Raw genomic sequence first — 27365 nt, forward strand, 5'->3', positions numbered from 1 at the left:
AATGTCACACTAGCGCTGTTTGTGGACTGAGGGTGGCGCTGGAGGAAAGGTCATGGGGTCATTTAAAGGTCAAAGGTGAGTCTCCTGTGTTCAAAGTTGCATCACTGCCCAGTTTAACCCCAAAGATTAAAAATGAGTCAAAGATTTCAGTCACAGAGAAGCTCGCGTTGTGTCTTTTCTCCCAACTGTTCTTCATCTCGTCTCACTTCTCCGATCCATGTTTCCAGGTGTGTCTGAGGCTCCTTTAGAGGTGGGAAAAGTGAACATTAATGGGAAAGCTGCTGTGCTGGGTGACTAATGTGAGGCGGAGGGCAGAAGCTGGAGGTCTGGATCGGATCCACATGAGAGAAAAGCAGGAACAGATTTAGTCCGAGTCCTTCCTTTTATTCCAATCAGCACATTTATTGATCATTAGTATCCACATTAAACATTGAGCACTGATTCATCCACTGAGGCTCAAACTGCACACATACATGAAAACATGATATTTATCTTATAAAAACATGTTTATTATTCAAAGGTGTTTGAAAGCCTTTCCAGGTGAGTTTGATCCAGGAGGGTCTGAATATCTAAATATCTATATTATTGCTAATATATTTTGTAATATATCTATATTATGGCTAAAGCACTACTGAATGGATGTAAACTGCATTTCGTTGCCTTGTACTTGTGACATGTGCAATGACAATAAAGTTGAATTCTATTCTAATTCTAAGCCAGAGTCAGACAGAGACTGTAGAAGGACAGAGCAGCAGCAGAGCAGTCCAGATACACTGATGATCCTCTGTCAGACCAGAGGGATACACAGGGATGATGCTGGACTCTACATTGTGTCTGACAGTGGAGCTGTTCTCAGAGCAGTTCACTCTGCAGCACTGACAGTCATCTGCACTTCTTCTCTTTTCTCTGTCAGTCACTGCTGGATGAAGCTCTCCTGTCCACTCCACCTCCCAGTAACATGGCCCAGTCAGAGTGTCTCTACACACAAGCTGCTGCTGCTTCAACCTCTCTGGATCATCAGGACAGAGCTCCTCCTCTCTCAGCACACACCGTCCTGTTTACCATCATCAGCTCCACCTGCAGAGAGAAGAAGGAAGAGCAGAATAGATAAACAAGTGTTTCCAGAGACTCTTCATAAGCTGTCAGTCAGTGATGCAGCACATCCAGTATAAAGAGCAACAGGGACTTCAGTGCTGGGACTGTACTAGTACTCATTGTTGTTTCACTTTTTCTAATCTTTGTTGATGAAAATGTTTTTCTCTCCTAGTTTTAGTTTGGACTTTCATTCATTAGAAGAACCTTGTTGTGTCCACTCTGAGCTCTGTAGGAACCCCAACAACAAGCCCAACAATCCAGATGGAATGGTTCCAGCTGTTAACTGGAGGAATTCCATCCAAACATCTGCTCTCACTAAATTCTTCCTCACCTACAGACTGTGTTCTTCACTGCTTTAAACTTGGAAATGAATGCAGTCATTGGTCTGCGTGCTGCTTTGTAGAGTGTGTGAGCCGTTACTATGATGACCATAAAGGTCAGAAACAGGAAGTGTTTGTGTCCAATCCTGAAGTCTGTCACCATTCTCCTCCCACAGCTTCACTGAGAAGCTGCTTTACAGGAAACACTGGATCTTTGTTTCATACTGACTGTGTTTAGTACAATACTGCTGACAGCACCACCCACTCACTCCAACACTCTACTCACCTCAGAGTCTTCAGTTTGTAGTCTGGGCTCTCCCTAAGATCAAACAGTTGCTTCACATCTGGATTCTTCAGGTTGTTTTGTTTCAGGTCCAGCACTCTCAAATGGGAGGGGTTTGACTTCAGTGCTGCTGCCAGATAATCACAGCTGATCTTTGACAAACCACAGCCCCCCAATCTGTATAAAGAATGAAAGATGTGAGTTTATTAGACAAAGTGTGAGCTGGAAATCATTCAGTGTTTCAAAATCTGTTCAGAGATGAATAAGGTTCAGAATGTAGAAGTTTAGAAAATGGAAACTCCAAACAGCTGAAGCAAACAGGAAGCAGCTTCAAACAAACACAACAACAGAAGAAACTTCAAATTTTGGGTTCTGGGGGTGCTCCGTCTCCGGGCTGGGGCCCTGGCTTGGCCTCTGGGCTTGGGTCCTGGTTGGTGTGTCGCCGGGGTTTTGGGCGGGTGGGTGTTTGGGGGCTCAGCCCTGGCGTAGGGTGCCGCCAGTGCATCGGGCCACCTGGGGGGCTCTTCAACTGGTGGGGGAGGCTGTTAAATCTTGCAGGAGGGCTCCTCTCTCCAGGAACTCACTCTGCAGGGTTGAGGAAGATCTCACCCTGGGTGTCTATTGTCTTGTGTAGTCTGGAAGATGAGTGGATGACGGGGTGGGTGCAGTTTTCTCTGTGGTGGGGTCGGGTGGGCTGTCCCGGGCTCTGTGGGGCCGAACGGCGCTGCTGAACTGGGCCCCGGTCCGGATTGGCCTGGGCCCCCTTTCCCTGGTGGGTTGCAGAGTATGGGGTGCCTACTGGGGTCAGCGGGGGAGCTGGCCCTAGGGAGGGGCCACTTGTCCCTCCCTTCCTTCCTTCCCCATCTCCTGCTGCCGCCTTCTTCCTGCTCCACCACAATCACCCACACATGAAGGGCCTTGGGGTAAAGGTGTGTCACCAGGGTGCAGGGGAGGCATCCCCCCCTCTGTCCACTTCTGGCTGCCTGTGCCTCAATTTTATCCCACAACTTAGACATTCACATTACTCACACTCTCACAACACATACATATAGGACCTTGGGGGTGGGCACGCTACACGGCATCCAGATGACCATCAGGCTGTACAACCTCACCCCTGGCGTCATTGCCCACCTCTCAATTTTAAATACACGTAGACATTGAGGGCTATCAGTAGGGGTTATCCGCTTACCTGCTGCTCTCTGGCAGGTAGCTCCATGCCCTCCTGGGTTTTAAATGTACCTTTGAACACACATGCATTAACACCACATTTTGGGTTTGGAGTCTTCACACCCCCGTTCTCTGCGGCCTGTTGGGGCGGAGGGCTAGGAGGAGGAGTTGGTCATCCTATTGTGGTCTGGAATGTAGGGCCTCCCTGCTGCTGTGGAGTAAGGGGCGGTCTGCTTCTCTTCCACCCCAGGCAAAAGGGTAACACCATCTGCTTCTGGGTGCAGTTTCCCCCTCCAGGGCCAAGGGTACCTAGATCTGGGGTATAGAGTACGCTTGGGGAGTGTAATTTTGTGTACAGTGTCTATTTATGTCTGTCTCCACGTTGGGTGAGTGTTGAGTAATTGCATATGAGAGCATGAGGGTGGGGATGGATGTTTGTATCTGTGTGTGCTTGTATGTCTGTGTCCATATGTCAGGTTGGGTATCAGACGCCACCTCTCTAGGGACATCTTAGGCCCTCCAAGGTATGGAGGCCTATCTCCCCAAACCACTCCCCCTGCCAGTGGCAGACGCCCTCAGACATCGGTGCATTAGTGGTTCTTTGTGTCCGGGGATGGGCATCTAGGTACGCACCGGCTCACTCCTGGTGGCTGTTTGTCGGGGCCTGGAGCCTGGGGCTCGCTCTGGCCCCTTCGGGGGTGGGGTGCCCTCGGCCTCTCGGCCTGGGGCTCGGTCACTCTGGTGCAGCTGGCTGCCAGGGGAGCTCACGGGCACGTCACTGAAACCCCCCCCCCCCCCCCCCCCCCCCCCGGCTTCTGCTCCGTGGCTGCTGAGTGACCCCTCATCTGGGGCTCTCCTCAGCTCTTTCTGGGATAGTGGCACGGTTGCCCCTCTGTTGGTCTTCCTTGGTCTCTCGTGCTCTGAGGGCCTCTGGATGTCTGGAGCTTTGATCTCCTCCATACCTGCTTCATGCCCTGGAGGACGGGGCTGTGGCTCCCCACACCCTCTAGCAGATCATTACATGAAGGAACCTGTTAAGCAGAAGCGCGTTCATGCTCACAGGTGTACACACGGGTGCTCACACACACAAACTGCACCTTTTTTGGCTCCTACCTTAAGGCACGCTGTGCGCTGTCGATCCTATGTGATCCACAATAATATTTAATATTTAGTATTTACTGTTAAATTCACATAGATCAACGTGATGATGTTGTTTATTATATTGCTCTCTTTTTTTGCTTGTTTTCTCTTTTTTCTTTCTCAACAGGTGATCCAGGTGATTGATATATGTTTTTTTTTGTCTGTTTGTTTTGTTGGTTTTTGTTTTTTGCCCTTTATCACCATTCCTCTTCCCCGCTGTTTTTCTTTTCTTCTGTCTTTCTCCTTTTTCTTTTCCCCAGTCATGTCTGTCCCGTGTGTAGCAAGTGAAAATAAAATAAAATAAGCAATAAAAGGTGAATCAAATAGACCAATATGGCAAGGCTGGGATGGTCCATTTGGTAAAGTAAATCCATTGGATATTTTTCTTTGCCTTTAGACAATAATTCTGATGGCAAAAGAACCAAATGTACAGACAAAAAAAAAAAAAAAATGTAGAAGTTTAGAAAATGGAAACTCCAAACACGTGAAGCCAACAGGAAGCAGCTTCAAACAGGAAATTGTGCAGAGTTTTCAGACTATATGCCGCGATGCAGCCAGTTTGATTCTGGAGATTTGATTCTCTAACTGAGTTAAAGCAGCTAAAATCAGGTCTAAAAGTAAAGCAGAGGATGAGCTGAATAAAGGACACTCAAGGCTGGCTTGGAAAGGAATGAAGTCCATGGTGGGGATGCAGAACAAGGACAATAGATGAATGTGATGCTGAATCAGCAGAAGACTTCGACTCATTTGATTCCAGCTTGATTTCAATGAAGAGCTTTGTGATTTTAGGAAAGGGCTGGTAGGCTCTGAGAGTCACACTGATGAGGTTTTTGTGTGTAAATCTCTTAGTGGGATCAAAGAGAGAAAAAGCCCTGGTCCTGATGCTTTGGGAGGGAAAGGATTGAAGTGAGGAACTGACTGGGAGATTTTCACACATTTCCCAGTCCTCCTTGGAACATCAGGAAGTTCCCAGCATATGGAAACAAAGGTTAAGTGTCTTATGGCACTCAGTGATGATGGTCACGTGGCCCTACCACCTCCACCTCTTTGTAAAGGAACTAACTGTAATCTGAAGCCTCAATTGGAACTAAGACTTCCTCCACTAGGTGGCAGTGTCTGATGAGAATGTGTTAGTGTAGCTGCTGTAGTCAGAAACAGGAAAATGCAGGATTTGGGGTGAAATTGGGAAAAGTGGTTAGCACTAGTGCCTTAAAGCAAGAAGGTTGTAGGTTGAAGCTTGTTGGTCAGCTGGGCCTTTCTGTGGATGTTGGATGTTCTCCCACAGTCCAATGAAATGCTGCTTAGGTTCATTGGTGCTTCTAAATTGGCTGTAGGTGTGAATGTGAGAGAGTGCTTCTCTCTCTCTTTCTCTCTCTCTCTCTCTCTCTCTCTCTCTCTCTCTCTCTCTCTCTCTCTCTCTCTCTCTCTCTCTCTCTCTCCGTTGGCCCTGTGATGGACTGCTCACCTGTGCAGGTGCACCACTCCTCTTGCCCTATGACAGCTAGGGCACAGGCTCCTGCCCTGTGGGCCTAATCTGAATAAACAGTTAGCAAAATTCATGGATGGCCTGAAATTCCTCAGTTAGCATTTGGTAGATAGCTATGACATGCGAATCACATACAGCAGCTGTATTCTAACTGTAAGCTGATCCCTGCTGAGCCAAAGCACCAGCACTGTTCAATATACAAATTACAACCTTAAATAGAAACCTATTGGTCAGCATCTTATTAGGCTTGCTGTTAGCTTCATTACACAGAAAACTGATAGAAACTAAAAGAGTTGATAAAGAATAGAGAGAAATGTGATGATTTAAAGCCTTTGAAGTGCTTCAGATGACCTCTGTCTACTTATGTCCACTCATTCATTCATCTAAGCTATCTAATGCAGCTTTGATCTTCACAGTCTATTTTATGAAACTCATTCTAACCCTGAATGTCAGAGTGTTCCTCCTTCTCTTTTCCCATCATTCATGCTTGCAGTGGAGGAGATTTGGATGTTGGACTTTGTTTTAGATGATGTGTGTAGATTTTGTGTTGGCCTGCTGTCTGTAAACCAAATGATCATTTTGGTAAGACAGACCTTAAGGTGGAAGGACGAGTTTTAGATTTTCACAGTGAAATATCCAGTGTAGGATTTTTCTTCTTCGTTGAAGGTTTGAAATGTGAACATTGTTCTGCTGCAGAATCGACTAAACAAGAGAAGACAACAGACTTTACCATGAAAATCCTCAGTGTGGATCAGTATAATATCAGCCTTATGTCTGCAGTTTAGTGTCAGCACAACTTTCACATCATATTCATCTCAGCACAACTAAAATATGCTGACAGACCTCAGAGTTTCAACTCCACATCCTGGACTCTCCAGAAATCCACACAGATGCTTCACTCCTGAATCCTGGAGGTTGTTGTGGGTCAGGTCCAGCTCTCTCAGATGGGAGGGGTTGGACTTCAGTGCTGCTGCCAGATGATCACAGCTGATCTCTGACAAACCACAGTCTATCAATCTGTATAAAGAATGAAAGATGTATGTTTATTAGACAAAGTGTATGCTAGAAATCATTCAGTGTTTTATAATCTGTTCAGAGCTGAAGAAGGTTCAGAATGTAGACGTTTAGAAAATGGGAACTCCAAACAGCTGAAGCCAACAGGAAGCAGCTTCAAACAAACACAACAAGGGAAAAAAATTAAAGTTGTACATTTATCATAAAAACATGAAAAATTGTCAAGTTTCACCATGTGAAATCAACAAAACTGAACAAGAAACATCAGAGTCCAAAACAAAACAAACTCCCAGTTCAGGTGGCCAACAGTGGGACTGCGGTGAAGGCTCTACACTAAAGCTGCACAAAAAAGCTGAAGTTGAATCTGAAACTGTGAAGCTGTGAGTGAAAGAGCTCCAGCGTCTGTCACGTTACTGGAAACTTTCTTATTTCCACATTGATGAAAGCATCACGCTTTTACTTCATGCTGCTTTTATTGAGTCACACTGTGAAACTGTGCTGAGCCACAGCTGAACCAGCATCCCTGTACAGCAGACACTTACAGAACTTGGCTGCTTCCATTGAACCCTCTGCACAGAGGTTCAGTTTCCTCTTCTGGTCCCAAAGTGCAGAACAACAAGGTTTCAAACAGCTTTCTTCCAGCAGCATCAGCAACAGAAATGCAGAGAGAATTCTTTGGATCTCTTGGTTGTGTTGTATGATGCTGTGTTTGCATATCTGGTGTCTGTGTTTTTTTGGAAAATGTGCACTTGAGGATGGATCACTCATCTACTGCAGCTCCAGATAAACAAGCTGGACCTGAACCTGGTAGCTTCACTTAGACGACACTTGTGAAAGGAACGTGTGAGAAGTTTTGTGCAGACAAGTGTGGATTTAGAGTGTGGGACGAGCTCTCCACAGTCTTTGTGGAGATCCACATTCTGTATACTGCCTATGAGAAGCTGGAAACATTTCTCTTCCAGATCCACTGAGCAGCTGCTCGTGGTGGTATTAGCTTTATGTGTGCGTGTTAGCATTAAGCCTTGGTCACACGCTGCTGTGGACATGGTCACAAACAGCTGGACGCGTGACGACCGAGTCGTCCTTCGTGCTAAACTTCTTTGAGGTGAGCTTGAAGCTGCTGCTTGGGGCGCATGCACAGCTGGTTATTGTACTGGAAATGTAAATGAAAATGTAGCTCCTACTGCAGTGATGAGAATAACTACTGAAGCAAATCCAGTATCAAAGCTCAGGAATCAGCAGCTCCCACCTCGTTTTCTTTGAACAACTATTTTTAGCTGCTGTGTTATTGTGTTTCTGCAGACCTCAGACATCCTGCTGCTCTGGAGAACTGAAGCTGTAAAGTAGGGCTGGGTATGGTCACTGATTTCTAGAATCGATTCAATTCTGATTCACAAGGTCCCGAATCGATTCGATCCACGATTCGATTTAATTCAATTCGATTCAATTCGATTCAATTCGATTTGAATCTGGGAAATTTTGACAGTCAGAAATATTATAATTCAGATCAGTACATTTACATATTTATTTATCTATAAAAAGGAAGCTGACACACGCAATACTTTATCAAAGATGTGAGCATCACAGCAGATGCCTTTGTGTCAAAGTAGCTGAGGATAAAACACGGAAAAACATGAAGGTGATTTTTCTGGCCTGGGATTTTATAAAAATATTCTGCAGTACATGAAAAACGAAAGAAAAACATTAATCAACACATGAACATTACCTCTGAAGTTACAGCGGTTTTATTAGAGACACGCTAAGCGTTTTGCATTTTGCATAATTTTAAAAAGTTTAAATTTGTTCAGTATTGAATGGCAGAAATTAGGTTTTCTTTTCGGAAGTATGTAAAAGGGAAAAAAACGTCGGCCGACAGCGCTGTAAACAACGGTAGACTTGTGCGCAACAAGCAAGCAAATAATGAAGAAAACAGATTTTCCGACGGGAAACTGTTCTTGAAGTACAAAGAGAGAGAGAGAGAGAGAGAGCTGTGCATCGTGGTCGAAGCAAAACAGTAAAAGTCAGAGTGAATACATGGCGATGTTTATGTGAAGCGTAGTTTGGATCTTCTTTTGCTGCTGGTTCGGTCAATATTGTTTGGAGAGAGATCAAACTAACAGCTTTAGAATCAGCGCATAAAGGGCGTGAACACAAAGCGCGGACCCGCCGACAGATCAGAATCAGCAAGTTGTCGGCTTTCAGCCCCGACTGTGAGAAAGGCGACATCTAACTGATTCTGATCCGCGGGTTGCGCTGTGTGTTTAAGTGTTTGTGCAGAATCCGTGTTCCTGCTCTCATTTACTGTCTTAGCTGTTTGGTGGTTGTTGAAATTTTGTGAGATTTCACCAGAGATTCTGGCATTTCGGGCAAAATAAATTTATATTAAAAAATCGATTCAGGATTTTAATGAATCGATTTTACATTATCGAGCCAGAACCGATTTTAATCGATAAATCGATTATAAAAACCCACCCCTACTCTAAAGGGCTCAGCCTTTATCTCCAAGAAACAAAGCTGATCATGGAGCCCCAGCAGGTCAGCTGGTTTGTGGACAGCACCAGCATCTTTAAGTAAGTCTGAGAGGTGAGCAGTCTTTGGAAGCCTTTTCTGTCTAATAGTGATGTTTAAACAATGGCTCAGAGCAGGATTTGGATCATTATTTTGCTTTTCTTCTATCATTATGTTTAGCTTCTGCTTCACAGATATTCTCTGAAATGTTTGCCACTGTTGGACAATCTTTCACAGTTTCTTCATAAAGGAGATCTCCTGTGGAGTCCATCTGTGCACACACAGTACTACCAAACTCATACTGAACACACACGCTTTGTAGGAATCATCAGTACTTTGACTGTTTCTCAAGTTAGCCATTTAGCATTTAGCATTTTCTCCAGTCTGAGTCAGTGTCACATGATGTGACAGAAGCTGATTGGTCAGCTGCAGTGATGCTGGTGGAGCAGCATTAATGATGATGCTGTAGAACAACAGGAACACGGGGATATCAGACTGTTAGTGGGTTTAGTCATTCCTGCTGCACTGTTTGTCCTTCTTCTTATTGAAGTGACCTGCTGAGATTTCATACTGTTCTCTGTAGAAATGATGTCAGTCTGACTCGTCACATGTTTGGAGGCATGTTTGATGTTTGCTCTTCTGGAAGCTCAGTATAAAATATGGAATATGCAAAGGAGACACACTTCAGTCTCCATGGACCTGTTTCTGTAGCTGCCACCATCATTCTACATGTTTGTACATCAGCTTATGAAATCCTGTCTGCTGTTAAAGTCTTTACTCTTCATCTGCTTCACTGTTGCTGTGTGGGCGGAGCTGGCTGAACCCCGCCCACACAGACAGCTCCTCTCTGGAGCTAAACTTCTCCTTCTTCTCCATCCCTTTTCTTCATCCTACGTCTCTCTTTTCTCTTCTTCAGTGTTCTGCAGCCACAGAGCCTCACAGCCGTTAACACACCCATACCTGAGCAGCTAGCATTACCCAGCATGCCGTGCAGCAGTGTCAGTTTGTAAATGTGCAATAATTCTTGCTCCAAACTGATTTTGTTTCACAGATTGCTGTGTGCTACACAGTTAGTCAGGGTCCCCTCTCTCTGAATTAGGAAAGGTCGGCAGACCACGTGTGGGCCGCGGGCCATACGTTGAGTATCACTGTTTGAAATGTGAACATTGTTCTGCTACAGTCAATGGACTAAACCAGAGAAGACAACAGACTTTACCATGAAGATCCTCAGTGTGGATCAGTATAATATCAGCCTGATGTCTGCAGTTTAGTGTCATCACAACTTTCACATATTCATCTCAGCACAACTAAAACATGCTGACTGACCTCAGAGTTTCAACTCCACATCCTGGACTCTCCAGAAAACCACACAGATGCTTCACTCCTGAATCCTGGAGGTTGCTGTTGAAGCTCAGGTCCAGCTCTCTCAGATGGGAGGGGTTGGACTTCAGTGCTGCTGCCAGATGATCACAGCTGATCTCTGACAAACCACAGCTCCTCAATCTGTGTAAAGAATGAAAGATGCATGTTTATTAGACAAAGTGTGTGCTAGAAATCATTCAGTGTTTCATAATCTGTTCAGAGCTGAAAAAGGTTCAGAATGTAGAAGTTTAGAAAATGGAAACTCCAAACAGCTGAAGCCAACAGGAAGCAGCTTCAAAAAAACACAACAAGAGAAAAAACTCAGAATTTGAGGAAATATGATGAAATGTTGTGTATCAGCAGGAAGTTATTGAATCATTTTCCTCATGAACCACACAAAATGACTGACAAACATGTTTTTACAAACTCAGTGTTTGACTTTGATTATCAGGATAACCCCGATGTTTAAAGTCAGCCATATTTGGATATTTGCCACAATAATCAAACCAAGGGCTTATGAATAAACTCCATCATAGTTCCTCTGAGATCATTTAAACTTGTAGAACTGCAGCATATATAGGAATTTAATATTGCTGTGCTTCCATAGTCGTCAGTGTTACACTAAAAAAGGGTAGGGAACTGCAGGCCTCGAGAGCGGGTGCCCTGCAGGTTTTAGATCCCACCCTGGGTCAACACACCTGAATCAAATGATTAGTTCATTACCAGGCTTCTGGAGAACTTCAAGACCTGTTGAGGGGGTAATTTAGGCATTTAAATGAGCTGTGCTGGATCAAGGACACATCTAAAACCTGTAGGACAACAGCTCTCGAGGCCCGGAGTTCCCTACCCCTGCACTAAAACAACAAAAAGATAAAAATCTTATATACACAACAGCGTCCAACACAAACCGAGTGTTTGTGGGCAAGAGTTGGCATCCTCTCTGCTCCTCTCACTATTCGTTGTAACAGGTGTTTAACTTCACTCCAGTAGTAGGTCTCATCATTGTTGCTGATGTGACCAACAACAATTGTGTCATCTGCAAATTTGATGAAGGGTTGGAGCTGTGTGATGTTGTGTAGTCGTGGGTCAGCATAGTGAAGAGAAAAGGGCGCTCAAAACACATCCTTGGGGAGCATATTTAGCGTTCTTGTCCTGGAAGTGTTGCTGCCGACCTGTACTGTCTGCTGGACAGCAGACAGTTACAGAGCGAGGTGCTGATCCCCAGCAGATCCAGTTTGTGAATGAGTTGCAGGGGAATGATTGTGTTGAAAGCCGAACTGAAGTCTATGAACAGCATTATAACGTATGAGTCTCTAGTGTCCAGATGTGTGAGGGCTGAGTGAAGGGCAGTTTAAACTGCATCATCAATCGAGCGGTTTGACCGGTATACGAACTGAACCGTTCAAAGCACTTCATAATGATGGAGGTGAGTGCAACCGGATGGGTCCTCGTTAAAGCAGGAGGGAGATTACTTCTTCAGTACAGGAATGATGGTGGACGCTTTGAGGCATGTGGGAATGACAGCCAGGCTCAGTCATGTGTTAAGGCTGTGAAGACATCTGTAAGTTTCACAGCACAGTCCCTCAATGCTCATCCAGGGATGTTATTAGGACCTGGGGCTTTGCGTGTGCTGATCCTGGAAAGGGATCTCCACACACTGTCCGGGGATGGTGTCACCACCCGGTCACTGGGGGGGCTTGTAGTCTGTGATGGTCTGTATTCCTTGACACAGCCTCTGAGTATCTCTGCTGTCACTGAAGCTCTGTGAAATCCTCCTGGAGTATTGCCTTTTCAGCTCTCTGATGCCACGTGTTAGCTTTGCCCTTGCTGTTCTTAGGCTCACCATATCCCCAGCAATGAAGGCTGCATTTCTCCCCCTCAGGAGCCTGTGGGGCTCATCTCTAGAACCAGCAGTCTTAGCTAATTTTAGGCCAATCTCCAACCTTCCTTTCATATCAAAAGTTGATGAAGGCGTAGTTGTCAAACAGCTAACAGATCATCTGCAGAGGAATGACTTATTTGAAGAGTTTCAGTCAGGTTTAGGAGCTCATCACAGCACAGAAACAACTTTAGTGAAGGTTACAAATGATCTTCTAATGGCCTCTGACAGTGGACTTATCTCTGTGTTTGTCCTGCTAGACCTCAGTGCAGTGTTCAATACTGTTGAGCATAATATCCTATTAGAGCAATTAGAACATGCTGTGGGTATTACAGGTACTGTACTGCAGTGGTTTGTATCATATCTATCTAATAGACTCCAATTTGTACATGTAAATGGAGAGTCCTCTTCACTCACTAAGGTCAATTATGGTGTTCCACAGGGTTCAGTGCTAGGACCAATTCTGTTTACATTATACATGCTTCCCTTAGGCAGTATCATCAAAAGGCATAGCATACATTTTCACTGCTATGCTGATGACACCCAGCTCTATCTATCTATGAAGCCAGATAACACACCAATTAGTTAAACTGCAGGAATGTCTTAAAGACATAAAGACCTGGATGGCCACTAACTTTTTGCTTCTTAACTCAGATAAAACTGAGGTCATTGTACTCGGCGCTGAAAAGCTTAGAAATATGGTGTCTAACCAGATTCTTACTCTGGATGGCATTGCCTTGGCCTCCAGTAACACTGTGGGAGTCATACAGTGTCTTAAATAATCAGGCCACAGCTTATCTTAATGACCTTATAGTACCATATCACTCTATTAGAGCACTTTGCTCTCACACTGCAGGCTTACTTGTTGTTCCTAGAGTATTTAAAAGTAGAATAGGAGGCAGAGCCTTCAGTTTTCAGGCCCCTCTTCTGTGGAACCAGCTTCCAGTTTGGATTCAGGAGACAGACACTATCTCTACTTTTAAGATTAGGCATAAAACTTTCCTTTTTCCTAAAGCATATAGTTAGGGCTGGATCAGGTGACCCTGAATCCTCCCTTAGTTATGCTGAAATAGGTGTAGGCTGCTGGGGGATTCCCATGATGCATTGAGTTTTTCCTTTTCAGCCACTTTTCTCACTCAACATGTATTAATAGACCTCTCTGCACTGAATCATACTTGTTATTAATCTCTGGCTGTCTTCTTCATCTTTATCAGCATGTCTTGATCCTGTCTTCCTTCTCTCACCCCAACCTGTCACAGCAGATGGCAGCCCCTCCCTGAGCCTGGTTCTGCTGGAGGTTTCTTCCAGTTAAAAGGGAGTTTATTCTTCCCACTGTAGCCCCTTCCTCATAGGGGGTCAAATGATTGTTGGGTTTTTTTCTCTGTATGTAGTATTGCAAGGTCAATCTTACAATATAAAGCGCCTTAAGGCGATTGTTGTTGTGATTTGGCGCTGTAGAAATAAAATTGAATAAAATTGAATTGATTTGAATTGTAGACCTCACCTATGAGCCATGGTTTCTGATAGGCCCGGACAGTGATATTCCTGGTCTCTGTGACATCATCGATGCATTTTGAGATGTATATTTCTGTAGGTCTGTGGTGTTGTCATGTGTGGCGGCCTGTTTAAAGATCTCCCATGTAGAAATGTAATGTGTTTATGTAGTTTGTGAAACAGTCTTTGGGTCTGCATGATTGAAATCACCCATCAGCACGAGAAAAGCATCTGGGTGGGCTGTCTGCTGCTTACTGACATGCTGATACAGTTCATTCAGTGCCTTACTCCTGTTGTTGTTGTTATTGGAGCAGGGAGGGACGTAGGTAGCAACAAACAGTATGGCTGAAAATTCTATCGGTAGGTAGAACAGTCTGCACTTGATGATCATAAGCTCCAGCAGAGGTGTACAGTGTTTGCAAACCACAACAGCGTCACAACACCAGGAATTGTTGATTTAAACACAGAGTCCCCTTCTGCGAGTCTTACCTCCTTCGACAAGAGCTCTGTTTGCCTGAAAGCATGTTAGCCGGTCAAGTTTAATGGCGCCGTCGGGAATGTTATTGTTAAGCTAAGTTTCCAAAAAGACGAAGACACTCCCTCACTAACTTCAGAGTGGACAAAAGTGAGCGTACATGACCCAGCGTGTTGTCCAGGGAGCACACGTTGAACAGTACGATGGTGGGAATAGAAGGTTTGTGTGGATTAGTCGTTAGCCTACTCCGGATGCCTCCGCCGTTGACCCTGTTCTGTTTCCTCTCACACTGTGTGATACGTTTCCACTGTGGGTGAGATCTAGTAGTGGGGGTCGCTGATGGCAAATGCCTCAGAAACAGATGCAGCAGTGTCAGTTTGTAAATGTGCAATAATTCCTGCTCCAAACTGATTTTGTTTCACAGATTGCTGTGTGCCGTGTCCTTTGACCTGCTAAAGAGTCAGCTGTGGATTATTATGTGGATTATTCATTGTTGTGTCTGATACTTAGAACTGTGAGGAAGAAGCTACACAATTCATCAGAGTCCCCTCTCTCTGACTTAGGAAAGGTTCACAGGCCATGTGTGAGCCACGGGCCATACGTTGAGTATCACTGTTTGAAATGTGAACATTGTTCTGCTACAGTCAATGGACTAAACCAGAGAAGATAAAAACATACTTTACCATGAAGATCCTCAGTGTGGATCAGTAGAGTAACAGCCTGATGTCTGCAGTTTAGTGTCATCACAACTTTCACATCATATTCATCTCAGCAGAACTAAAACATGCTGACTGACCTCAGAGTTTCAACTCCACATCCTGGACTCTCCAGAAAACCACACAGATGCTTCACTCCTGAATCCTGGAGGTTGTTGTTACTTGGGTCCAGCTCTCTCAGACTTCAGAGCTGCTCCCAGATAATTACAGCTGATCTCTGACAAACCACAGCTCACCAATCTGTATAAAGAATGAAAGATGTAAGTTTATTAGACAAAGTGTGAGCTTGAAATCATTCAGTGTTTCATAATCTGTTCAGAGCTGAAGAAGGTTTAGATTGTAGAAGTTTAGAAAATGGAAACTCCAAACAGCTGAAGCCAACAGGAAGCAGCTCAAAAAAAACACAACAAGAGAAAAAACTTTTTCATATTAAAGTCGTACATTTATCATAAAAACATGAAAAAGACTTGAAAAAGTCGCGTTTTTCATTCAAGGAACCACATGGCTTCACTTTTAAATGTGAAGTGTGAAAGAAATGGACGTATTTGAAGTCCAATAACACCCTTTTCCAGTCACATTATTAAAGCAGATAAACTACAAGCTCATTTTCATTCCAACAAGTCATCTCCTGACCTGGACTAACAACACTGGTCTCTATGTGCAACTGGCTGTGAGACCAGTGCTCAGGGACCGTCTACAAAGTGCAACACTGAAAGAACATCACACACACATTTGCTTCCAGCACTTTCACACAAAAATCTACTGACATTATTTTCACCACACTCTGTGGATCCTGTATTGGAAATTGAATGTGATTCAAATGGTCAGACAAAAGAGGTTTATGAGGAAATATGATCAAATGTTGTGTATCTGCAGGAAGTTATTGATTCATTTTCCTCATAAACCAAACAAAATGATTGACAAACATGTTTTTACAAACTCAGTGTTTGCCTTTGATCATCAGGATAACCCTGATGTTTAAAGTCAGCCATATTTGGATATTTGCCACAATAATCAAACCAAGTGGTTATGAAGAAACTCCATCATATTATTATTCAACATGTCCCAGGGTTCCTCTGAGATCATTTGAACTTTTAGAACTGAAGCATTTTCTAATGATCAGTTTGTAAAATCAGAAAACAATCCACTCACTTCTACATCAACACATATTTAAACATGGTTGTGATCAGCGTGCATCAGATTATTGTTGATGATCAGAAATCCAGTCTTTGCAGCCGGGGATCAGTCCGCCAGGGCCTCTGCTCCTGGCCGCCGCCCGGCACACAATGCACCCGACCCCTATGGCGCCTCCTGCGGGTGGTGGGCCTGGGGGAGGATGGGCCCATGTCAACTTTTTGGGCTGTGCCCGGCCGGGACCCATGGACTAAGGCCCGGCCACCAGATGCTCGCCCTTGGGCACCCTCCTTGGGCCTGGCTCCAGGGCGGGGCCCCGATAACCCTATCCCGGGCAGGGTAAACTGTTCCCTCGAAGTTTTCTTCATAAGGGTCTTCTGAATAGCTCTTTGTCTGGTCCCTCACCCAGGACCAATTTGCCATGGGAGACCCTACCAGGGGGCAAAAGCCCCCAGACAGCATAGCCCCTGGGATCCCTGGGACACACAAACCCCTCCACCACGATAAGGTAGCGATTCACAGAGAGGCTGCTCCGCTGCGCCACTGCTCCTCCACATTGAAAGGAGACAGCTGAGGTAGTTCGGGCATTTGACAAGGATGCCTCTTGGGCGCCTCCTGGGTGAGGTGTTCCGGGCATGTCCCACCAGGAGGAGGCCCGGGAGCAGACCCAGGACACGCTGGAGAGATTATATCTCTCGGCTGGCCTGGGAACGCCTTGGTGTTCCCCCGGATAAGCTGGAGGAGATGGCTGGGGAGAGGGAGGTCTGGGCTTCTCTGCTTAGGCTGCTGCCCCCGCGACCCGGCCCCGGATAAAGCGGATGAAGATGGATGGATGGATGGATGGATCAGAAATCCTCGGGCACAACTCCACGATAATTTCCAGGTTTTTTTTTTACTGTAAATGCAACATGTACAGCAGGTCCTGAGAAACATAAGCAGCATGACAGCTGAGTCTCAGCTTCTTCTTCTCATTCTTCATCATTAATCACACTGTGTTTTCAGTCATTTCCTCATCACATTTACTTTTGAACACTATGGCTGTGTCCCAATCCAGCGACCGCACGCTTCGGAGTACGCGCAGTATGCGTACTATAAGTACAAGAAGTGCGGAAGTGAGAGGCTTGTGAAATGGGACGGTCTAGCCTTCGTTGTGCTGCTCAGGTTGCCTAGCAACCATGATGCTAACTGCGAGAAACGTTTCATACAGCATTGTTTGACAGAAATGAAGGAGAAAAAATGTTTTTTGTTCATTCATTTTATGACATCACTTTGATCAGTTGAGTATCTGAAGCTGAGACCACGGGACTGTAAAAACACGATTGTTGGGCTTCATTTTTGTGCTGAACAGTCATTTTAAGATTAGTTAGTAAATAATGAGACTAAAGTCATCTCAATTTGGTAATGTAAATATAATATGGCCAATATTATGTTTATTGTCAGATTATTATGATATATTACAGCAGTGAGCTTGAACTCTGTGTCAAAGATTCAAGTTGCAGTTATTTATATTTCCTATCACCTTAAATCTTCACTCAAAGACAAGTATCTTTGACAGTGTTTATATAGCTGTATTATACATAAGAGACAAATATTGTTTGTTTAATTTGTTGGCATTATTACATTTGGCTCAATGCTTACATATATGTGTAAAAAGAAAATGTACGAGCTGTGATAACTGTTTCTGATAGAATGCAAAGTAGACTGATATATTAAATATTCCTTTATTGGGTGAGAAAATCAGACCATGTCATAACTGCTTTAAGTCACACAGAATAGATATCAGAGCCTTAAACAGGCTGACTTCTGCTAAATGGGTCAAACTGGGCCGAAAGTATACAAACACATAACATCCTTATAGAATATCATGTAACACTATAGATCAACTTACCTCAGAATATATAAAGCATATAAACAATTACAGCAATATGATGCAACAAACACAGCAGTACTACTAATCCAAAATACTCAAAGCTTCATAGAACTGAAACAAACATTTATTTTTAGGTCCATTCTGCTGCTGATACATACTTTAGGTTTCTGAACATTAAACTTGTTGCTGCCTTTCATAGGGTTTAAATTGAAGGCCCTGAGTACTTTCTCCCACACTGAAAACACTGGAATGATAAAATGATTTGAACATTACCTAATAAGACTGATTCAGGACAGACAATTAGTTAGTTTAAACTTTTCTAGCAGTCCTTCACAAACAGGGAACATTCTGTCTATTCTCTCCATCTGTCAGCTGCTGCTGGCTCTTCCTCCTCCTCTTCCTCACACACTGCTGAGTTTGTCGTGGTGGATCATCAGGGGTGTAAAGCCTCACAGATGATGTGCAGCAGTGGGTCCCTCAGTCTGTCCTCACTCTGGACACTTGCAGTCGACACACATGGAAATCAAATGTGTGATAAGCTGCAGGATTCAAACACATGTGTAACTTATAAACACATGGTCATACTTTTATTACACAATCAGAGAGAAAGAAACAGAGAGAGAGTGCAGGACAGACAGACAGGTGACAGTCTCAGGTGTAGACACTGCTACATACAGGAGGATTTAGTGTTTGTGTTATTACGAATGCTAAACAAGAAGAGTTCCCAGATGGTACAGTGGACACATGTGTGACTCCTGTGATTAAAGCATCTTTCTTTCAGCTTAACGAGTGAACCGTCAGCTCGTTCAAACACACATTAAAGTCCGTTTGGCTCGACACCACCGAACAGAGGCAGCAATATAACATAGCTAACATTAACAGTGCAGTGAATCCTGCTTGTGCCGTGATATTCAGGACTGCAAACCGAGCAGCATTCACTGACTTTCAGCTTGTTGTGTTTGTGGATATATGACTGACTTTAATTATCCATAAAATTATCACATTCTCTGTAAGATTAAGGTTGACTATTGAACGGCGTATATTTTACAGTAAAGACTTTAAAACCAAGTTAGTACAAATATCGCTAATGTCACATAACTTTGCCGACATATGGCCAACAGTAATGTTTTAATGTTCTTCATTATTGAACATTTAATAAGTGACATAATATTCAGTACTTACTTTTGAAAGTTTACTCTCTGGCCGCTCCGCTTCAGCTGTTTTTTTCGGAAAAATTATCCGCACCCACCGCCGCGCTATGAATTGTGGGATATATGGGACCACGAGGCGTACACCGGACCACACTTGAAATCGACGACGCATTTAAAGTACACTTCGGATTGGGACAGCTGTCGTTGCATCGCTGTGACGCAATAGGTCTCAAAATGCATACTCCGGAGCATGTGGTCGCTGAATTGGGACACAGCCTATTACAGTTCAGTCACAGATTCACTCAAACACCTGTGGTCGCGCTGTCACTTGGTGTTCACACTCTCTGCGTTAGAGTATCACTTCCTGTTCCAACTCACAGTGGTGTTTGTGTGTAGCTTACCTGCATAGCAATTTAATTAAAAACCTCTAGATAACTTCTTATTTCATACTCTGTGTACTCACTACCTAATTTATAGCCAAAGGTATCATGGTCCAGGTGAGTGCTGGGTTTTCCAGCATGCGAAGTGAATCCATCACTGGGAGGAGTCGCTACACCTCGTGTCGTTTGCTGCACCTGTAGGTAATCAGCAGGTAGGCTCTTAAGACCAGCACTCTCAAACGCTCCTTGCCAGAACGTCAGCTAACCCTTGTTAGTGAAAGTCACAGGTATGCGTACTTGCCTTAGTAGTTTTTTTGAGCTAATCTTGTCTTCTCGCTCTCAGCAGCTGCACAGACGTTTGATTCTCGCCATCATTCACCTACCCTACCGTACTCACAGTCAGTGGTCCGCTAGCTGTTTTCGGCGTTACTCACCTGCCTGCCTCCCTGCCCAGTTCTTCACAGTGAGTGAACACGGACTGGTTTAGCCTCACCCGGACCTTACTTCCCTTCCAAGCCTGGCCTCCACTTGTAAAAGTAAGATTAATGCTTTTTTGCCCTCACTCCCTTGACTGCTGCTTGGGGCTCATTCTGACTCTGCTCTCCTTCGTTACAGTGACTCAGTAATCCTCCATATTAGAGTGTCTGCTCTGGAAAATACCCGGTGTCGGGTTTGCTGGCTATTTCCCCCAGCCGACTAAAAGAGACTTTCTTTTTTTCTTTTTCTTTTTTATAATTATGTATTTATTTTATTTTACTTTTGGTTGTTACAGATGGGACAGACATGGAGAAAGGGAGAAAGAAAGAGAGGGAGAGAAAGAAAAATAGAGGGGAGAAGAGATGGTGAGAAAGGGGGGAAGAAAGAAAGAAAAACAAACAAAACACCTGGATCACCTGTATGGAGAAAAAACAAAACAGAAGAGAAAACAAACAAAAAAGAGCAACATAATAAATACAACACCATTACAATAAACTAGCTAGCAGTAGATAACAGTAGATACTAAATATTAAATGTTATTGTGCAGTGTCACGATCCTGGGTCTTATGACCCAGTGTTTTGAGTTTTAGTTCTTTTGATGTTTATAGTGTTTGTTTAAGCTTATTAGGTTTCTTATGTTCATTTGCTTATTAGCTCCCCCTTGTGTTTTCAACCCCTGTGAAGTCTCCCTTGCCCTTCGTGTGTTTCATGTCTGTGTGTCTTATGTTGTCATGTCTGCCTCTCATGTTTCCTGTTTTATTTTGAAGAGATCTTATGTTCCTGTGTTCATCGTGTTTAGTTTTACTCTTCCACTGTGACATCGTTATGTTCATGTGTGTGTCAGCTGTCCCCCATGTGTTCCCACCTCTCTCATTAGCCTCCTGTGTGTATTTAGTCTGTGCGTTCTCATTCAATCTTTGTCGGATCGTCTGTGTTGTTCCCATGTCAAGTCCTGCGTTTATATATATATATATATATATATATATATATATATATATATATATATATATATATATATATATATATATGCGCGCGCTCTCATCTTCATTGCCATATTTAGAGTTTTCTTTGTTTTTCTGCCAGGGTTTTTCATAGTTCGTGCTTCCTTTCTAGTTTACCCAGTTTAGGTTATTGCTTAGTTTGCATTGTTTTTGCCCTTTTATTTTGTACTGTAAATAATAATAATAAACAGCTCATCAGTTAAGTTTGAGTTTTAGAATGTCTGCACCTGGGTCCACTCTTCACACTCCACTCCAGTTTGCCGAGGCAAACTGAGACAGTGCAGTACACAAGATCAACAGCGCACCATGTGCTTTGAGGTAGGAGCCAAAAAGGGTGTAGTTTGTGTGTGTGAGCACCCGTGTGTACACCTGTGAGCATGAACGCACTTGTTTTTAAAAGGTTCTTACATGTAATGATATGTTAGAGGGTGTGGGGAGCCACAGCCCCGTCCACCAGGGCATGAAGCAGGTATGGAGGAGATCAAAACACCAGACATCCAGAGGCCCCCAGAACACGAGAGACCAAGGAAGACCAACAGAGGGGCAGCCACGCCACTATCCCAGAAAGAGCTAAGGAGAGTCCCAGATGAGGGGTCACTCAGCAGCCGCAGAGCAGAAGCCAGGGGGGGTTGCAGTGACGTGCCCGGGAGCTCTGCCGGCAGCCAGCTGCGCCAGAGTGACCGAGCCCCAGGCCAAGAGGCCGAGGGCACCCCACCCCCGAAGTGGCCCGAGCGAGCCCCAGGTTCCAGGCCCTGATAAGCAGCCACCAAGGAGTGAGCCGGTGTGTACCTGGACGCCCATCTCCAGACACAAAGAACCACCAACGCACCGATGTCTGAGGGCGTCTGCCACTGGCAGGGGAAGTGGTGGGGGAGATAGGCCTCCATACCTTGGAGGGCCTGAGATGTCCCCAGAGAGGTGGCGTCTGATACCCAACCTGACATATGGACACAGACATACAAGCACACACAGATACAAACATCCATCCCCACCCTCATGCTCTCATATGCAATTACTCAACACTCACCCAACGTGGAGACAGACATAAAGAGACACTGTACACACAATCACACTCCCCAAGCGTACTCTAAGCCCCGGGTCTAGGTACCCTTGCCCCTGGAGGGGGAAACTGCACCCAGACCCAGGTGGTGTTACCCTTTTCCCTGCGGTGGGGAGATGCAGACCGCCCCGACTCCGCAGCAGCAGGGAGGCCCCACATTCCAGACCCCAATCAGACGGCCAACTCCTCCTCCTAGCCCCCCTGCTCCAGCAGGCCGCAGAGAACGGGGGTGTGAGAAGACTCCAAACCTCCCTCCACCCGCTCATATGTAGTGCTGTTGCATGTGTGTTCTAAGGTGCATTTAAAACCCAGGAGGACATGGAGCTACCTGCCAGAGAGCAGCAAGTAAGCGCATAGCCCCAACTGATAGCCCCCAATGTCTACGTGTATTTAAAATTGAGAGGTGGGCAACGACGCCAGGGGTGAGGTGTACACCCTGATGGTAATTTGGAGTCCGTGTAGCGTGCCCACCCCCAAGATCCTATATGTATGTGTTATGAGAGTGTGAGTAATGTGAATGTCTAAGTTGTGAGATAAAATTGAGGCACAGGCAGCCAGAAGGGGACAGATGCCTCCCCTGCACCCTGGTGACACATCTTTACCCCAAGGCCCTGCATGTGTGGGTGATTGTGTTGGAGTGGGAAGAGGGAGGCAGCTGGAGATGGGGGGGAGGAAGGGAGGAGCAAGTGACCCAGCTTAAGTTTATTTTTAGAGGTTGGGGTTTTGCCAAAATCTGCATTTGAGTCCACTTCCCTGTGACTGCCCAGTCGTGACAAATGTATTCACTCAATGTCTTCACTGTTTTTCTAGCCTAGCAAGGCCTCTTCACCTGTCCCTCCTGCACTTTCCTGCTCATTGTGTCAGATGTTTAGTTACTCTTCGACCTCATTTAGCAGTAATGATACTTGTAACAAATGTAGCATATTTGCAGATCTGGAGGCCTGGATTGCTGAATTGGAGTCTCTGCTTTGCACCCTTGAAAAACCCATAGCTAGCCAGGCCCCTGTAGCTGGTGCAGCTGAAGATAGCGTAGGCCCCGCTAGCTTTTCCCCGGCAGACCCCAAGCAGCTGGGGAAAAAGGACAGCTGGTGATGGAGAGGAGGGAGCATAGTCTTAAACGAAAGCCACAGGTACACCACCAACCTGTTCATGTATCTAACTGCCCCCCCCCATTCTGCGACCTATCCGCTGGGTATCAAACTCTGATAAGTGGAGATTCTGTTCTGAGATGTAAAGCTAGAGACACCAGCAACCATAGTCAATTGACTTCCAGGGGCCAGAGCAGGCGACATTGAGGGAAATTTGAAACTGCTGGCTGAGGGTAAACGTAAATTCAGTAAGATCATAATTCACGTCAGCAGTAATGACACCCGGTTACACCAATCGGAGGTCACTAAAATCAATATTGAATCTGTGTTTAACTTTGCCAAAACGATGTCGACCAGTTGCCTCTGGTCCCCTCCCCAATCAGACCAGGAGTGACATGTTTAGCCACATGTTCTCCTTAACCCTTTAAAACCGGTCAGAGCGGGCACGCTCCGTTTTGCGTAACTATTTTTAAATCCCGGTAGCACTGCAACCACGTAAGCTAGCGCAATAATTTTTTTTGCATATGAAACCGGAGGAGTTGTACTTACATCTTATGCCATCAGCTTGTCCTAGGTCAGTTTCCTTCCACATATGGCTTTGCAAAAACGACATAAAAAGCGCTTGCAGCAACAAAAACATAATATTCCAGAAACACTGTGGCGTGGGTGTGGTCTCTGGCCAGCTGCAGAGGAGGGGTGACACAGTGAGCTCCCGGGGCGGCGCAGGGTTGGGGTGAACAGGTGTGCTGGGATCTGACATTGATTGTGTGTCTTTATATGTTGGCAGTGACAGTCGGAGGGGGAGCGGATGTGACAGCAGAGAGAGAGCGGGAGTGTCTGTGTCAATGAAACCACAACATCCAATAAAAGTTCTGCTGTCAATATATTCGCTCCAGCATATGTTTATTGGGTCCAACACTACAAACACGCTTTGCCGATCCGATCAGCTGTTTGTAACACTTCCTACGTCCATCAGCGTGAACTATCATATGTCCGCCATGACCTGCCCGAAACCGGAAGTGACGTCATTTCGCGGAAATGTGGGTTGTTGTTTTTTTTTTTTTTTGTACCATCAAGGCCTCATGAGCCTATACTGGTGTTTTTAAAAGTTATGTTTGACTTTATGACTTTTTGTGTCTGTTCTGGGAAGCTTAGGACTCATATTGCACTGCTGGAAATAGTTTATTTTGATGCATATGCTGTTTTTTTGCAAATTTGCATTATAATATTTTTCGTTTTTCCTGCAGTGTATAGAAATTGGTGTATTTCAAAAATAAAACTATGAAGACACTCAAAATAAATTTCCTGTGGTGGGAAACTATTTTGTGCAACTTTTTTATATTTACAGTTTTGAGGGATAAGCCTCTTAAATTTCTCTAACTAGAAATATATGTTAAAAAAAACAAAAATGATTTTAAATTTTCTTGTAGTTTATTGCACTTTTTTGCAATTTATGTAATTACTATGCACTTAATGCAGACATATTATTAAAATTTAGGCTGTAATGGTTGTATTGATGTATAGCAAATTGAAATGCTCCCAAAAATGGCTCCACAGCATTTAAAAATATAGTATAAGCTCTGGCGGACTTGGTTCTATGGTAGGTCTTAAAGGGTTAAATTGCAAGCTGTCTGAGTGGTGTCCAAAAAAAATATGTGGGCTTCATAGATAATTGGCAAACGTTCTGGAGGAAACCTGGTCTTGTTAGGAGAGACGGCATCCATCCCACTTTGGATGGAGCAGCTCTCATTTCTAGAAATATGGAAAAACTTACTAAACCCCCAAAAATATGACTATTCAGAGTTGGGACCAGGCAGACCAAGCAGAGTTGCAGTCTTGCACGCCTCTGTAGCTTCTCTCCTCCTGTTACACCCCCCCACACACACACACTGTGTCAGCTCCCAAAAAGACACAAACAAATTTAAAAACCAGCAAAAAAACCACCTAAACATAAATCACAGAAAAAGAACAATACAGTATCCACATCTGAAGCAAAGAGTAAAACAGTGAAATGTGGATTATTAAATATTAGGTCTCTCTCCTCAAAGTCTCTGTTAGTACATGACTTAACAATTGATCAACAAATCGATTTACTTGCCTGTTTGTTTAAATGAATCAACACCCCCGAGTCATTCTAACTACCAGAAACCTCGAAGCACAGGCAGAGGGGGCGGTGTGGCAGCAATCTTTCACACCAGCCTATTAATCAACCAAAGACCAAGACAGACTTTTAATTCATTTGAATGCCTGATGCTTAGCCTTGTCCACCCCAGCTGTAAAACTCAGAAACCAGTCTTACTTGTTATCATATATCCTCCACCTGGGCCTTACACAGAGTTTCCCTCTGATTTCTCAGACTTTTTATGTGATTTAGTGCTCAGCTCAGATAAAATAATTATTGTGCGTGATTTTTAACATCCATGTAGATGGTAAAAATGACAGCCTCAATATGGGATTTAATCTGTTATTAGACTCAATTGGCCTCTCTCAATCTGTAAAAGAACCCACTCACCACTTTAATCACACTCTAGATCTTGTTTTAAACATATGGCATAGAAACTGAACATTTAACAGTGCTTCCTGAAAACCCTCTCCGGTCTGATCATTTCCTGATAACATTTACATTTACAATAATTAATTACACAGCAGTGGGGAGATTTCATCACAGATGACTTTCTGAAAGTGCTGTAACTAGGTTGAAGAATATAATCAACCCAGTGTTATCATCATCAATGCTCTGTACCAACACAAAGTAGAGCAGCTACCTGAACACTACTCCAACAGAGGTCTATTATATAATCTTAAATATGATCAACCTATCTCCAATAAGCCAGATAACACACACCAATTACTTAAACTGCAGGAATGTCTTACATTTCAATAAAAATAAACAATAGTGAAATTAACCTCAAGAGAATCATATTAATAAATAAAAGGTTTTTGTGTTATCTGACTATTATTGAGGGGTATACAGATCTTAAATAAATCTGTTTTATTGATGTTTTTTTTCATTTTAATATTAATAACTAAAATGACATCTATGGTGTTACTTGTCAATTTCGACCCATAGATATTTACATCAAGAAAATACAAAAAAGGTTCTTTTTTTTCCAGCAGTAGACCTTCAATATAAACTGAAAAAAAAGAAAAGTCCACTTCTCCTTTGTTTTGGTTATAGTCGTGGGTAATTGTGGGCTTTTTATCACTTCCCGATGATACAGCTGCGTCTTTGTGAAGTTTCCTTTGTGAAGTTCTTGTCCGAGGTCATAACCGGGAAAAAAATATATAATAAAAAAAATATCACAATTGATATTGTGACCCTACAGTCCCGTCGTCATATTGAGGACCACACATTTTCACTGGTTCTTCTCAGGGGTGCCACTCGCAGCTTTGCCTGTGAAAAGCTGTACATTCCAGGCATAGTTGGTTTTTGCATCACAGACTTCCCAGATTTTTTATTCCGTATTTCCCTGGCTTACTGGGTATGTATTGCCACAAGGGGCATTTTCCTCAAAGTGGACAAGACGTTCATCCACTGTCACCTCTGGCCCTGGGATGAACATCAGCGGAAAGAAGCTGCACCCATCTCTCTCAGACATCCCTGATGGGAGCAAGCTTGTCAGATCTCACTCTGGTCTCTCTGTTGTCGAATCCGAGGACTCTTGATATCATTTGAAATGTGTGAAATGATATTGTTGCCCGGAAAATGCTTCTGCTTGTCGATGCGTCCCATAGACTATCAGTGGCCTCACTGCAGCATATGTAGACTCCAGCAAGAAGAACAACAATGAGAGCATCCAGGTATTCCTCATCAATATGTTAACACATTTTGCCATGGACTTTTTTTTCCTTCAAGGTTCATCATAGTAATAATGATCCTTTTTAGTGACAATGGCATAAATAGCTCAAAACATCTCTTGATGTCACTGACTCTGGTCAGAGCAAACCTTGTGATTCCAGGGGTCATTTTGATGACATTTGCAGCAGCTGCCCTGCCATCTACATCATGAGGTACTGAGCTCCAAAAGATCTTACCATTTTTGGACTTGTCTGTGTCTTCTGGATGATAGTCCACATTGTCTTCCTCCTTAGAAACCTGCCCATCTGAATCGCAATGCTGCTCTGTGTCCTCTCCTTCCTTTTCACCAAAGATATGATCCAGAACTTGGCTCACTGTAAATCTTCTTCTCATTTTTGTATGCTGCAAATTACAAATGTGCACTCTGGAAGTCAAATGGCCACTTAAATAAGTGAATTCACCTCAG

The 27365-nt window shown here is 44.1% G+C and overlaps 1 protein-coding gene across 1 annotated transcript; it reads right to left on the reverse strand.

Annotated features, from left to right (window-relative positions):
• Positions 1–435: 435 nt before the first annotated feature.
• LOC102792843 (ribonuclease inhibitor-like) lies at positions 436–27292 on the reverse strand. Its single transcript, XM_087845735.1, has 6 exons — positions 27048–27292; positions 15020–15121; positions 10340–10516; positions 6335–6508; positions 1702–1875; positions 436–1077 (listed from the first exon to the last, which is right to left on the reverse strand). The coding sequence occupies exons 1-6, from the start codon at positions 27290–27292 to the stop codon at positions 1068–1070; spliced, it is 882 nt and encodes a 293-aa protein (XP_087701861.1). The 3' UTR covers positions 436–1067.
• Between the last annotated feature and the right edge of the window lie 73 nt (positions 27293–27365).

The sequence above is a fragment of the Neolamprologus brichardi genome, chromosome 9, assembly GCF_056152115.1.
Source record: "Neolamprologus brichardi isolate AB-2024 chromosome 9, ASM5615211v1, whole genome shotgun sequence".
In the NCBI taxonomy this organism is placed as follows: domain Eukaryota; kingdom Metazoa; phylum Chordata; class Actinopteri; order Cichliformes; family Cichlidae; genus Neolamprologus; species Neolamprologus brichardi.

Bases quoted from the DNA above. Each gene is read 5' to 3' on its own strand.
- LOC102792843 (XM_087845735.1), bottom strand. From the start codon at position 27,292: ATGAGAAGAAGATTTACAGTGAGCCAAGTTCTGGATCATATCTTTGGT. The intron at 15,122-27,047 runs GTTTGCTCTGAC...GCAGCTCTGAAG, and splicing joins ATGACCCCTGGAATCACAAG to TCTGAGAGAGCTGGACCCAA. The intron at 1,876-6,334 runs GTCTGTCAGCAT...TTCTTTATACAG, and splicing joins TGTGGAGTTGAAACTCTGAG to ATTGGGGGGCTGTGGTTTGT.